Source organism: Microtus ochrogaster, unplaced genomic scaffold (genome assembly GCF_000317375.1).
Source record: "Microtus ochrogaster isolate Prairie Vole_2 unplaced genomic scaffold, MicOch1.0 UNK90, whole genome shotgun sequence".
In the NCBI taxonomy this organism is placed as follows: Eukaryota; Metazoa; Chordata; class Mammalia; order Rodentia; family Cricetidae; genus Microtus; species Microtus ochrogaster.
The window spans coordinates 460,218-474,492 of record NW_004949188.1 but is presented as its reverse complement, the minus strand read 5'-3'; the positions used below and the strand labels follow the sequence as shown (position 1 = coordinate 474,492).

The window sequence follows — 14,275 nt, the reverse complement described above, 5'->3', positions numbered from 1 at the left end:
ATGCAAGAGTAAGTGGTCTTTACCATGGAACCATTTCCCCGGTCCCTTAATTTTGAGCCAGGGTTTTACCACGTAGACCAGACTGAACGGGCTAATCAATCCTCCTACCCCAGCTTCCCACATGCTGAAATTCTAGGCCTGCAAGATGTTCAAGTATAGATTTCTGGGACTCATATACTATACCCCACTTTTTGTCCCCCAATTGAATGACATCACTCTTATCATTCCAAGAAATCTTAATTTCTTTATTGTTTGACTTTTTGACTCAACATTTTTTTAAACTTTTTGTTTTTTTCTGAAACGTTCTTATGAGCCTTTTGTTTTGTTCTCGTTAAATGCACTCGACCCAAAATTGGTTTGGCATATCGAAAAGGAGACCAAGGAAAGAAGGGACTAGGGTGTGGGAGCAGGGAGGCCCAAATGGACAGAGAAATTGAGAATGGGGGGGGGGACACAGAGACAGCAAAAGAGACACAAAGAAAGGTGGATAGTTAAGAAAAACCCAAAAGGAAAAAAAATGTAGAGAAAAAGAATGAGCAAGATTTAAGAGCAAATGAATTCAGGAGCCCAAGGAAGGGAGGAGGAGGAGACCAAGACCCTTCTTTGTACCGTCCCCGCTGGGGTGGGGGCGTCAAGGCACCAGGTCTGGTTAGGGTAGGGGACACCTGGGCTCTCTGGGTGGCTTTGCGCTGGACTGCAGTGGAACCAGCCCCACTTGGGGACCTCCCATGTAGCTGAGGCCTGGGGTTTACTCTGTGCTAGCGATGCCAGCTAGAGTAGGAACCAAAGGCCCTGCCGCACCACATCCTCTGCCGTCCATCGCCCACATCTGGAAAAGGACCGTGCAGGGAATGAGGGAGCCTCCAATCCCAGAGGACCTCTTCACCCGCCCTTTTCCCTAGATTTATTGATGTCTGATGGGCCTCAGGCCTGGGCCAGTCACTTCACAGAACCACAGCAAGCTCCAGGTCCAGCAAAAGTTAGGCAAGGGCCACAAGCCATCTCCTACTCTCCGGGCCTGCCTTGGCAAGACTACCTCCATCCTCTCTCCCCCACCTAGACTTCACCCTTGGTCTTCTGGCAAGATAAGCTAAAACACACTACCAGAAAAAACCAGAGATGGAATAAACCCTGCCTTTTCACATCTGTTCCCCTTCATGGAGCAAACCATTATCTTTGGTCTGGCCCCTTTCCCCCCACATTGATGGGGGACAAGCCAGTCCCAGCTCCCCAAAAGGGAGAGGGCTTTCTAGCAGCAAAAAGGGTCCTCCTTGCCACTGATTCACCTCCTGCTCAGCGCCTTCCTAGAGCCCCTCCCTCATAACCCAAAGAAGTTCACGGCAGCAGCAAGCTGAGACCAGAGGATGCTTGAAAACTCATGGCACTTGTGAGGAAGGAGGCAGAGAAAAAAACAGGGTGAAGTCAGCAGAGGTGTGATTCCATCTCCAGAAGATGGCGGCAGAGTTAATGCTATCTCCCCAAAACTGGGGGAGGGCAGGCCAGGCTGAAGGGCCAGAGGTGCTAGGCAGACACCTTAAGCCTGGCAGAGGGCTTGGGGTGAGGGGCAAGGGAAAGGGACCTCTCACCTTTGTCCCCCTCTCCCTCAGAAAGACTTCACCACTGCCATCCCGCTCAGCCACAGGAACCATTCCCTGCCCTTCACTCCTTTCCCTCCCCCTGCCTGCCGTGAGTCCTGAAGTGATATAGGAGAAGCAGGAACTCAAAGGGGTAGTGCAGCCATCTCGGCAAAAGCATCTTTGGGTGTGAGGGTGTCTCCTGGCCAGCGGGGCAGGCAGTGAGGTACACGCCCCAGGAGGGCGGACTGATGCAGGACTGACAGAGCAGAGGTGACAGGACCCGGTGCCGGGAAGGACGGGTTGTTTCGTTGTTGCTCTCTGGAGTGTAAAAGCGGCTCTGCTGCCCGCCCTGGCTGGGATGTACAATACAGGAAGTCCTGGTTGCCAGGGCTGGCCGCTGCTCTGTTCCGGAGAAAGTCCGGGCTGGCCTGGGCTGCAGGTGCCCGGTGGCTTCAAGTGATGAGATTTTCTTTTCTTACTTTTTTTTTTGTCTTTTTTTTTTTCCTTTTCCGTTTTGTTGAAATATTTACAGCAATAGGGGAGGAAGAGAGAGGGGTAAGAGGACCCCCTAGGGAAAGATCCAAACCCAGGACCCACTCCTCAGGGAGCCCCAGACCCCAAATCTGCTCCCCAGATAGCCCAGCCCACAGGACTGGGAACTGCCCAGATATGGCCACCCCAGTGGGTTAGGGGCCCTGCGGGGAGTTGTGCTTCATTGGGAGTCACCCCAAGGGAGGGGGTCATTGGGTGCACTCTGAGGGTTGAAGGGCAGGCTCGCTTGGGAGACAAGGGCCGATAGCAAGGGAGAAAGGAGCTTCAAAGAGAGTTCCTCCATAACCACCAGCCCCCACTGCCCACCTCCAGGGCACAAGGAACCTAGCAGGGAGGATCCTGTCCATCTGTCCCGCTGCCCCACTGCTCCCCTCCGGTAGATGGGGAGGAGCAGCTGATAAACTGGATCCTGCAAGGCTTCGGCCACCTCAAAAGCGGCAACCCCCTAAAATCCTAAGGAAGCCTTATCCCTTGCTCTTCCTCCACAGGCAGGGAGAGTCAGAAGTTGGTCATACCTACCAGCTTCTCCCCTACTCCCAAGGCCCAAGTGCTTTTCCTCATTGCACTCCCCTAGAGAGGCTGGGGCCTGTGGCTGGTGGAAACCCTGTCTACTAACCCTGGCACCTGGGGCCCAGGTCAGAGCCCCCGAGGGGACTGTGGGGCCCACGGGCTGAGGGGCACCTGGAGAGAGTGGCCCACCAGCCACTGCCTCCGTCAGTCTCTGCTCCCACCAGAGCCCCTCCTGGGTTTCCTCCCTGGCCAGGCCCCCGGCCTCTGGTCCATGAGGCCCCTCAGAGACTGGTGACCAACTGCATCTGCCCATCCCCATCGGGCCCTGGCCCCTCGAGACTGGGGGCTGCCAGGTAGCCCTCATGGCTGGGCCGCCGCACCTGGTAGTAGCCCTGTAGGGGATTCCGAGCCACCAGGGCCGGCGGGCGGGAGGTGTAGTAGATTTCTGGGGGCCCAGGGGGGGCAGGTGGGGGTGGGGGCAGGGCCTCATTAGGCCCTTCGGGGCTGCTGTCCGGGTAGGAGGGCGAGTCCCGCAGGTTGGCCCCGCTGGCATAGAGGGAGTCCCGGCCGGGAGGTGAGGAAAGGGGCCGACTGGTGGCCCCATCCTCTGCCGTGCAGCTCTCCGACTCATCCAGATCACTCTGGTACAGCACCGACTGGGCCCGGGGCAGCAGCAGTGGCTCCTCCAGGGCCTTGTAGAGAAGTTCAATCTCTGCCCGGTCAGCACCCCCAGGCCCGCCGGCCTCGTCCTCACTGACCCCTGGCACGGGTGGCACAGGAGGCTCCGGCGGAGGCCCTTTGGCGCCCCCACTGGCCCCCCGCAGGTTGTTGTGCACCAGCTCTGAGATGATCATCTTCTCAAAGGCGGCGGCATCGGCCAGGTTCCGACCTCGGGGTGGCTCGGGACCCCCATCCCCTGGAGGGAAATCCCCGCTTCTCAAGGAGTAGCTGTTGTTGAAGTTGCCGTTAAGGGGCAGGGTGTCCATGCCACAGGCTTCCCGGCCTCCCAAGGGGTGCTCTGCAGGGCAGAGGGGGCAGTAAGGATGGGCCTGGTCACGTGGTAGACAAAGGGAGCACAGAGGTCTGTCCCAGAGCCTCAGGTCTCTTTCCTCTCTCTCTCCTGTTTTTTTGGGGGGGGGGGGGGAGTCTGCCGCCTAGCACAGCCCATGATGATGTATACGGGCCAGTTCACCCAGGGTTCCCTCGTGAGTGCCACAACTTCAGCAAGTGGAGGCCAGTGTAGCCAGGTACACCGACTAGGCTTGGACCCCCACTTTCATTCCCTACCTGTAAGTCCTCACCTGGCTGCCATGCCAGAGCCTGTAGAAAGGGACACCCTAAGTTTCCAGTCCCTATGAAGCTACAGGAGAAGGGTCTGCCTTTGTCCCCCTCCCCGCTATGGAAGTGCTTCCAGGAGACAGCAGTACTTACTGGGTTCCCTGTAGCTTCCTGTAGATGCCAGCCCGCAAGAGAAGACAAGACAAGAATGAGCTAAGCAGAGGCCCCTCAGGACCTGCCCTTGGGGCCTCCCGACCTGGGACTCTGCTCTTCCCTGGCATCCAGCCAGCCCAAGTGTCCTCACCTGGGGAGTTGAAGACTGGGGGCGAGGAAGGATTGAAGCCCACAGATTCTGCAATGAGTGTATTGTATGGGCTGGTGCCCCCACGGGGTTGTAGCACGGGGTTGGTCAGTAGATGATTCCCCATGGTACCTGCCCAAGGGAAGGGTCAGAGGTTACAAGGCAGCCTAGAGACTTGGGACAAGGAGCTTCTGAGAGAGGACCCAGGGCTGGGGAGACCTCACCTCGGTTCAGGGTGGGGGTGCTGTTGACGTCACCTGCCATAAAGGAGGACTCTGTCTGTTTCCTCACGGTGTCGTTCCACATCCTCCGGATTCGGCTCTGGGGACACAGCCCAAACATGAGGGGATCTCTAACTGCCCTGCCCTCCAGATCTTTCTGAGGCTCTGGCAGACACTCCTGCCTCTTGGCCACAGAGAAACATGCTGGATATACCTTCCCTGCATGGGTACCTGGGTCCCTGTGTAGTATCGGGTGTTACTTCGCATGGCTGAGGTCTTGAGGGAGCCGTGAGTACCCCCAGGTGGGGAGCGGATGCAGCAGTAGGAGTGACGCAGGCACTTGCTGTACTCCTTGTGCACCTGTGCAGGGGAGGACAGGGGACAGCTGACGGTGGGTACCTGCATCTTCCCCATCAGTCATCCTGGGAGCTGGCAGGCCACAGAAACTCTGGTCATCTATGTCCCTGGTGGCCAGCTATTCAGGCCATCACTACGGCCCACTCTCTTTTCTTTACTACCATCGACTCCCTCAGTCATTTATTTATTCCAGCGTTCTCCAACTCAACACATCTTTCAGGAACATGTACTGTGTGCCAAGCACAGGGAACATTATGACTGAGCTCCTACCTCCCCGGTACTACAACTCTAGGCATGCATCCCCGCTCCCAATCCGTGATACTGGGGATGGGACAGACTTCATGTATGCTAGGCAAGCATTCTAACAACTCAGCTACATCCTCAGCCCTCGTGTGGTTTGCAAGAAAAAATTTTATGTGTATGGATGCTTTGCCTGCATGTATGTGTGTGCAGTACACTCGAAGTCAGACAAGGGTTCCCCTGGAACCATTCCTTCTATCCTTACATGGTTATCCTTAGATGGTTATGGCAGGTCTTAATGCTGTGGCTACCAGCTGTCTGCCACTTAGGGCTGTACCTGCTCTGTGCTGCGACGCCTTTGTGTCCTGCTTTATTTCTGGAATCTCTTTTACTCCTGGCTGAATCCCCCCAGCCCCACCAGACTCAGATGGTTCCATAGAAGGCAGGTGCCCAGGGGACACACTGAGGGCCAAGGTGCACCTGAGTCCTTTCATTCTGGGGTCCAGAATGTCCAAGGCGAGCTCTGCCACCCTCACCTTTTTCTGTAAGGCGCAGTGAAAGACAAAGATGAAGACCCCCTGGAAGGCGTTGAAGGTAGTGAAGAGATAGGCCATGACTACAGACTCCTTGTTGATGAAGAGGAGGCCGAAAGCCCAGGTGAGGCCCAGCAAGAAGAGCAGCGCAATGGCGCCCAGCGCCCAGGACCTGGTGGCCAGGAGGACAGGCAATCACACTGCTCACCAGTGAAGACAGCCCAGCCCCAAGGCCTCCAGGTTGATACCGAGGGTTGGCTTCAGGTGATGGGTCGTTCCCTGCCAACTTCATCACTTTGGCCAGACTTCCAGTCCACTCAGACTCCCTTTGTGACCCAGTTTTCAAGGTGCCCACACACAGACTCACACTAAACCTGCAGTGGCAGGCCTGAAAGCACAGGCTGCATGGACTGCTGCACTTTCTGACCCTGCTGAATAGGGCCCACACCATGCACAAACCCCACCGCATAGCACCAGCGGGGAGCAAAGGGTTCTGGGAACCCCGAGGGCCCAGGGTGAGGGCTCACTTGATGTTGTCAAGGCGACTGGAGTCAGGCTTGAGCACTGATGAGCTCCGGATCATCTTGTGCAGGGTCACCATGAGGAACACCAGGTTCACCTGGGTACAGTACAGGAAAGGCTCAGTCTTTGCTCCAACCCCTTCCTCAGGGCCTTCTCTGCCTATGGAGGCCCAAAGTGCCCACTACTCTCATCTGTTACTTGCTGTCATTGCTGTGAGGCCAAGGGTCATGGCTTGGCATGAAACCACAGCTGCTGGTGCACTGGCCTCAGTATTGAAGACAATGGACTTTGTTGGCCTGGTCTTTTTAGCTACAGCTCAGGTGTGTATGTGTGTGTATGTCTGTGTGGTTTTAGAATTAGAAGCCAGGGCCTTTTGCATAGTGGGCAAGTGCTCACCACTAAGCCATGCCCTGGCCCATGTTTGGTTCTGACAGATTTTTACACCAATGCCGTTTTTGAAAAGCCAAGATTAGGGTCAAGACCAGCCTGGATGAAAGGAGCCCAGTACTTGGAGTGCCACTCACCACAATGACAAAGGAAACAGGCCCAATGAAGCTCCAGATGAAGTAGTTGTCAACTCTCAGCCAGCAGCTAAAATGAAAGACAACCAGAGTGGAGAGATGCCTGAAAGACTGGCCATCCCAGCCCGGCCCAAGGAAAGCCAGCCACTCAAGAGCCCAAACAGACGAAGACCACGGGGATAACAGAGACACTCACGCCTTCTCGGTGCCATAGCTTCGGTAGTCAATGGCGGCTGCGATGCCTACCACCAGGGCTGGGAAGCAGTAGCCGCCCAGGTAATAGTACTTGGTACGTGAGTATTCGCTTTCAAATACTTCCACCAGCAGCAGGTAGAGGTGCACACCTTCCAGGCACAGCCAGGAAAACGCGGCCAGGAAAAAGTAGTGCAGCAGGCCCGCGAAGATGGGGCAGGCAACCTGGGAGAGCACATCAGTAAGAGGCCGCTCCATCAGCTGCGGCCCCTTCCACCGCCCAGCCTCGGCCCCAGGTGCAGCTCACCTCATACTGAGTCTTGTCTATCCCAACCAGGAAAAGCAGCTCGGCAAGGAAGAGGTTGATGCACAGGTTCTTGTGGATGGTGTTGCGGTCGGTCTGCAGGCCTCGCAGGAAGCAGAAGGTGGAGATACAGATGGCCAGACAGACCAGGGAGATGACAATGCCCACCCAGGTGATGACCGACAGCAGCAGCTCATTGATCCGGCCCTGGTACTAGGGGACAGGAGTAGGGAGGCACTCAGGGCTTGGCCAGGTGACAGCTGTAGGTAAGGACCTCCAGCACTACCCACCCAGCCACCGAGCGGCCCCCACCCCTGTGCAGGTGGTGCAGCTCATTTCCTCATGCTCTGGAAGGCGCATGGAGAGAAGACAAAGTGACACCAACTGCCTTCCCCAGAGTGCCTCGGGGCCAGGGGAGCCAGATGCAAGGCCTCATGCCCTAGGCAAGTCTGGTGGCCCCCATGGCCATGAGCCGGCCTCGCAGGCATCGCCCATGCTGTGTGCTCTCTAGGGTGCCATGCAAAGCCAGGCCAGCAGCAAGCAGGCCCGCCCGGAGCAGCAGAGCGCCGGCCAGCTTACGATCTCTCGGTGAGCCATGAGCACTGCGAAGTTGGTGAGGTGGCTGCAGGCACATGTGGTATGGGTCTTATTGGATTCCACCAGGCGGCAGCCCTGGGTTGACCAGTAGCCCAGCATGGAGCGCTCTGAGTAGTTCCAGAAGGAGCAGTTTGCATTGAAGTGGTTCTTGGCCTGTTGTATGGTGGTGGACAGGGTGTCAAAACTGCAAGCCCTATTTCCTGCCCTCAAAACCAGCTACGGGGACAGTGACAGGTGTGAAGGAAGTGCCTAGGGCCCAAGGTGACCACCAGCTCTAGGGGACCCGTGGTCCAAGCTGAAGCAGGGGAGCTGAAACTTCCTGTCAGGTGGGTGAACAATGGTGGGGGATACGTAGTCCAGGAACAGGGGATGCTGGAACCTCCAGCGAGGGAGGGGTACACCTGAGCTCACCTCCAAGTGAGCCACAGTAAAGATGACAGGGTCCATGAGGAAGACGCGGCTTGATTCCTTATTGATGGAAGCTGCGATGACCTGTGAGTTCACCACCAGGGAGGCACCGCCAGGGCCACCGGTCCCTGTCTCGCCTGCCAGCTTCACCGTGGCATTCTCCGTGGACAAGAACAGGCCCAAGTTGTTGTAGAGGATGAAGACAACCTTGACCACCCCTGAGGAAGATGGGCACAGGGCAATATAGTGGCCATCCTCAGCCACGCAATTCTATCTGGGCAGTGGCACAGTTGAAGCAGCAGAAGTTCAGAAATCATATCCAAAGGCCATTGTTCAGCAGTGGGAGATCAAACACAGAGGCCAGGACATACAGGCTGGCTCTCTGACCCTCTCTTACTTTGTGTGACCTTGGGCAGATCCCCTAATCTCTCTGTGTCTCAGCCTCAAATGGCTTCTAGAGCCTCTACAGGGCTTCGGGACATCCATACTCACGGCAGATAAACCGTGATTAAAACAACATGACTGTTGTGTTCCAGAGAGTCAAGATCAAGGTACCAAGTGGGCAGTGTGCACGTGCTTGTGGACAAACCCCACGGGACACTGACCGTTGCGGCTATTCTGCTTGATGGTGTTGGCAGACAGCTGGATGGAGTTCTCGCTGGGATATTCCTGGGGAAACACCAACTCCTGCACTTGACCCTCTGTGTTCAGGACAGTCACCTCCAGGACTGTGGGAGCAGAGGCAGAAAGGATACGTTACCAGTGTCCATCCCCAGACAGGGTTCATGCTACCCCATGAACCTGCAGTGAAACCACAGGCCAGGAATTGGGAAACCAACACCCCTGCAGTTTGGGGTTGGCTCTGGGGTGGCTACAGTACTCACCCACATTCTGCTTGGCAGCTAAGAAGCGAGCGGGTTCCCTGACATTGTCGGCCAGCAGGAAGGCCCCCTCCTCCAGGACATCTAGGAGCATGGTGGCTGTATGCACCTGTTCTGTGGCATTCATGTCTTTCCAGGACTCAAGCGCCTCTGGCCGGAGCAGGTTGTCCACCGTCTCCACCACGGCCTGTGTGTAGCAGGGACGATACCATGAGTCCCCCACATTCTTAGTTCCTTGGGATAGTCTTAATGTCCTCTTCTCTCTCTTCCCTTCATCCCCACGATCTGTACCACACGGAGCTCACCTTGATATAATCCTTGCAGGTTCTCTCTCGCTTGTGCATCTGGAGAAAGAGATGGAGGTAGTGATGGGTGGAGACTCCAGGCACTGCTCCCCTAGCCACAGTGCTCTCAGACTCTGGGGCCCTGAGACCTTCCTCAGGAACCCCACCTCTGGTACTGCTCAAGGCAGTGCGGCAGTGAGTGCCAGCAGCCCCTGGGGTATTGTGTCCCTCACTGGTCACTGTGGAGTGGCAGAAGGTACAGATGCCTACCTTGTTGTAGTTCTTGCCAGCTGATTCGCGCTCAATGGGCCGGAGGGCCTGGAGCTGGGCATCCAGGATGTCTAACAGCTGTTCCATCAGCTTCACCGATGAGGACACGTCCCCAGCGTAGATGGAGCCCCGCGTATGGCGGGCCAGCTCACTAGCAATGTTGGCTGCATTCTCTCCACTCTTAATCTGTGTGAGGAGGGGAGAAAGGGACCTCAGGTCTTCTGGGCACTGGCCTGCCCTGGTCCACATTCCCTCTTCACCTGCCCTCTTCTCCCTGCTAGCCTTTCCCACACACGGGTCAGGTAAAAGGATGCCCCTTGCCCTATATATCTCCCAAGCCATTTCCACTCCTGCTGACCCTGGGCTCTGGATAGCCTGCCTGCAAGGGGCAGCAGTTACTGGTACCTTCTGGGCTACTTGGTTGACCCAAGGGGAGGTGCAGTTACTGAGGTCAGGACCACGAGGATTCCAGAGCCCCAAAGCAGGGAGACACTGGAACGAGGCAATTCCTGTAGAGACGGACAAGAAAGTCAAAGAGAAGGAAATGAAGAGAGGACAAGGAACAAGAGAGGAGACAGAGCAGAGCAGAGGAACACTTGGGAAAAGGCACTAGGGTAGCCCACCCTAGCCTCCTAGGCAAGATGGGCTGTGGAAGGTTTTCTCCACAAAGCCTCTCCCAAACTTTCCTGAAATCTCAGAGCACCTGGGCTGCTTCTCTGTCCCACATCTGTCCTGAAACTGGCTTTGCTACTTTAGTCTGAGGCCGGTAGCCGGATTATTGGCAGCTCCCCAGGTGCTCAGCTGCAGGTGGCACCTGCATAGCTAAGCTGTGGCCCTCCCAGCCCTTCGCGGTCAGCTGTGGCCCCAGCACTCACCTCGCGTTCCCTTGGGGCAAGGCCTCTCCACCAGCATACCCTGTTGGGTGGCTGGCCACTGGACCCGCCGGACCTCTCGGGGTTCACAGAAGAGCTCAGGGGACACATGCAGATTGGGAGCTGGGGGCCGCCGGGTGCTGGGCACTGGGGCTGTCGCTGGAGGCAGGTCAGGTCCGAGCTGGTTAATGGCACCCACTGGGTGTGTGGTGAGGGGTGCCCGACGGAGTGGAGTGGTGGCTGCAGGCGAGGCTGTGCTGGTGAGGGGTGTGGGCCGAGCTGTGGTGGTGGTACTGAGAGGTGGAGAAGTGGCTGGGCCTGGGAGGTAGAGAGGACAGGACTGGGTCACACCCATGCCCAAGGCCCCTTGGCATCGTGATGTCTTCTTATTCATTGACGTGAAATCTGTCCTGGGTCCCCTGACCTTTCCTGTGCTCAGAGGTACCCTATACTCATGAGTCCCTGAGAAGGTGAAAATGTACTACTATGTACCACAAGGTGTCGCTCCCAGAGCTGGGATTGGAGATGTGTGTCAAAGCTGCTGGCTACAACACCACTCATCTGTGACAGAGCTGATTGGGGTAGGGAACCTGGCTACGTTTTCCCTCGGGGGTACTCAGTCCCCCTCTGCAAAGGTTGGCTAAGGCTCTCTAGAGCTCTGGAGTTGCTCTGGGTTAGTGATGGGAACACCAGCTGGAGGCAAAACAAGACTACAGCAAGCATCTGATCCTGCACCCCCTAAGCAACCCCAAATGAATGTGCCCGGGCAGCACAGATCACTGGGTAGAGCCCAGAATCCTGGGGTTCAACCCTCAAGCTTCACAATCATCCCTCATCTGTAAAACAGTGCTTTGAAGACAGCAGGCACGTTGAAGCAGCAGCTGTGAGGGTGTGGACAGTGTTTGCCACAAACTGGGATTTTCTGTACCTCCTAATCCTCAAGAGCTTACAGTGGGCTCTACATTCCGGTACCGAGGACTAATGGATGCAAAGAGGCCTACACCCTCAAACCCACTCTCACCAGCGCTGGGGTCTGGGGGTCCCACCCTCAAACCCACTCTCACCAGCGCTGGGGTCTGGGGGTCCAAACTCCAGGCTGTAGCGCACCACAAAGTAGTTATTCCACACATACAGCTGGTTGTCCCGGGGGTTGTAGTCGACAGAGGACACAAACTGGTAGGGGTTGGGGAAAGCGAGACTGACTGGCTCCTCTCGGTTTGCATTGGTGTTGAAGGCATAGTCCACACGGTTGCCCGCCGCCTCGCTGTCGTCATCCACATACACGGAGCGCAGCACGTAGAGGACACCGCATACCATGAAGGCATTGGAGGCCGAGCGCTTGTCGTAGCCCGTTTCCCAGGTGCCCTCAAAGCGCAGCGTGTAGGGGTTGAGCTGGCTCACCACCAGGCGCCCGTTGTTGCCCTCAGTGGCATAGATGACCCACAGCCCGTTCTCATCCACCGCCAGGTCAATGTCGGTCTTGCCTCCCCAACGGTAAGGCGAGGTGTCATGGTAGTTGGCTGTGTTGATGACTGTCTCTCCGCTCTTGATGCGAGTCCGCAGGTCATACTTGACGATGTTGCGCGTGCGCTCCTTGTTGTAGAAGACTGCGCCATCGTAGACTACAAAGCCAGTGCCATCCACACGGTTGGGCAGTCGGTACGTGGTGGTGTGGCGCGCAGCCACATAGTCCTCCCACGAGGCATATTCAGTCAGTGTGTCCGTGCGGTAGGGGATCCAGGGCATGACGTAGATACGGTCACCTGCCTGCAGCGGGTCCTTGCACCAGGCACCAGACTGGTGCTCTGACTCATGTGTGGAGGTGGGCTCCAGTACCTTCTGCAGAGTCCCTGGGCACACGAAGACTGGGCCGGGTGGGTGGGTAGGCAGGGAGGAGGTGGGGAGGAGCAGAGGCAAGGAGAGAGGGGAGAGAGAGGCAAGTTGGTCACACGGTGGGGGGAGGAAACCATGCTGTCCCCTCCTGCTGCTGCAGTCATGGTTGCTTGGTCGGGCTGGTGATAGGAAGGGGGTTTGTGGGCCGGGAATCCCGCCCTGCCCAGCTGCCCCTCTCCCTGGAGCTGTGAACCCTGGAGACCATCAAGAGCAGGGTTAGTGTGGGGAGGTGGTGCCCTCTTCCCTTCCTTGGCTGCTAGAGACCCCACAGGCTGGGGACGAAGGATTTGGCCAGAGCTCTCCCAGACTGGGCACAAAGGGATGGGAGGCGGGGACTTCTGCTGCAGTGCCACCTAGCCTCAAGGTTCAGGTATCAGCACCCTGGCCTCCCTTCTCTGCCTCTGTGGAAGAACTAGGGGCTGGGATCCCGTCCTTCACCCACCATGCAGGGATGGACTTAAAAAAAAAAAAAACAACAAAAATAAAACAAAACAAAAAAAACCACTTCACTTTCTTCCTCCAAAAGCTGTAAGGGAGAGTGATGTTTCCACACCCACTCTGGCAGGGAGGCTTAGGGCTGTCTATTCTCTCCTCGGGCCCCTGCTGCTGTCTGGGCTCCACTCAGCTGGTACCCGTAGCTGAGGAAAGGAGGGAGGGAAGCAGCTCCCAGGTTAGGCTAGGGAGAAGTCCAGTCCTGCCCCAGCCGGCAGGGTCTCTGGTGGGTCAGGCTCAGAAGCACACACTGACACTGGTGCACAAGGGTGGAGTGGGGACACTTGGGGTGAGGGAGCTGTGCAGAGGGAAGAGAGACAAGGAGGTGTGTGTGTGTGTCCACAAATCCTGGCTCCAAGGGAGGCGCTCTGGAGACCACCTGGGAAGAGAAGGTTAGTGCTGGCGAGGAGAGAGGGGGTGAGCAGAGAATTCACTCCAAGGCCCAGGCCCGACTGAGTGTCCCTTCCAGGGGCAGTCCCAGGTCCAGCTCGGAGGGGGCAAGGGAGGGAACCAGGTGCTAGGATAAAGCCCCAGCCCACCCCAGCCAGCCCCCCACCTCCCCTGCCCCGGACCCCGATTTACCTGTGACCATCCCCGGCTCAGGAGGAGGGACCAAGGCAGCGCTGATGTCAGAAAGGTGGGGGGCCCCGCCCCACCCCCCCATTCCCTGAAAAGAGGAAAACCTCGACTGCATCTCGTTGGCACCACTGGCCTGCCCACCCTCGCCCCTCACAGCCCAGCACAACCTGTTCCTAGCCTGCCCTAGTGGTCCAGCAGGTTACTGTGGCCAACCCCCTCTTCTTCCCTGAGTACCGTGGGACAGATGCCCTTCCCTTCAGGAGGGCTGGCACCTCCCTCTCACTTCTCCATCACAGACCCCCACAGGCAGGCCAGGGCTGTAGGGTGTGTGCTTGTGGGTCTATGGTGAATTCTCTGCTCCTGCTTGGCCCATCACCAAAGCAGCTAGCCCCAGGGACACAGGGAGGGCTGGGATGACTTGGCACCAGCATGGTGGGCATCTTCAGTAGTGAAGGACCCTTGGGTAGGAGCCAGGCCTAGTGCCTATTTCTAGCCTGGCTCATCAGCAGGCTGACTTGGTTGGGAGAGGGGAGCAATCCGTAGCCCCCATTACAGTTCTAGGGCAGCTCAGCTCTAGGTTTCTAGGCCCAAGGCAGCCAGTAGCAGAGTCCCTTTAGCATAAGTTAACCCAGGGCGCTAAGCCCTGGCATTCCTACCAGCTATGTCTGTACCCTCTGACCAGACTATCTGGCACCTGCCTTTTTTTTCCCTTCTCCAGGTATCCCATAAAACCCCCTGCCAGGGGTGTGTGTTCATGAAGAGGGCCTGAGCTGGTCAGAGGGTACCAGGGGAGGAAAAATACAGTTAGAGGTCATCCCAAGGAAGGGGAAGAGATGAAGAAGGGTCTGCCGGGGGTCTTGGGCAGCAAGAACCCTACCTCAGCACCCAGCT

The 14,275-nt window shown here is 57.1% G+C and overlaps 1 protein-coding gene across 8 annotated transcripts in view; it reads right to left on the bottom strand.

The window, feature by feature from the left end:
- Nucleotides 1-302: 302 nt before the first annotated feature.
- Nucleotides 303-14,275, bottom strand: part of Adgrl1 (adhesion G protein-coupled receptor L1) — a 41,320-nt gene continuing 27,347 nt past the window's right edge. For 3 of the 8 annotated variants that reach the window (XM_026777915.1, XM_026777916.1, XM_013355083.2), the window contains 20 exons: nt 13,388-13,472; nt 11,485-12,285; nt 10,424-10,738; nt 9,954-10,057; nt 9,549-9,734; nt 9,300-9,338; nt 8,998-9,181; nt 8,719-8,841; nt 8,117-8,331; nt 7,688-7,858; nt 7,112-7,321; nt 6,809-7,029; nt 6,616-6,682; nt 6,097-6,188; nt 5,573-5,741; nt 4,671-4,799; nt 4,443-4,539; nt 4,222-4,350; nt 4,071-4,088; nt 303-3,657 (listed from right to left, as the gene is read on the bottom strand). In XM_026777915.1, the coding sequence (XP_026633716.1) occupies nt 2,921-3,657; nt 4,071-4,088; nt 4,222-4,350; nt 4,443-4,539; nt 4,671-4,799; nt 5,573-5,741; nt 6,097-6,188; nt 6,616-6,682; nt 6,809-7,029; nt 7,112-7,321; nt 7,688-7,858; nt 8,117-8,331; nt 8,719-8,841; nt 8,998-9,181; nt 9,300-9,338; nt 9,549-9,734; nt 9,954-10,057; nt 10,424-10,738; nt 11,485-12,285; nt 13,388-13,472 (4,092 nt within the window). In that variant the 3' untranslated portion in view covers nt 303-2,920. The remainder of the gene's footprint in view (nt 3,658-4,070; nt 4,089-4,221; nt 4,351-4,442; nt 4,540-4,670; nt 4,800-5,572; nt 5,742-6,096; nt 6,189-6,615; nt 6,683-6,808; nt 7,030-7,111; nt 7,322-7,687; nt 7,859-8,116; nt 8,332-8,718; nt 8,842-8,997; nt 9,182-9,299; nt 9,339-9,548; nt 9,735-9,953; nt 10,058-10,423; nt 10,739-11,484; nt 12,286-13,387; nt 13,473-14,275) is intronic. The other 5 variants (XM_026777912.1, XM_026777917.1, XM_005370919.3 and 2 more) reach the window with 3 other exon arrangements.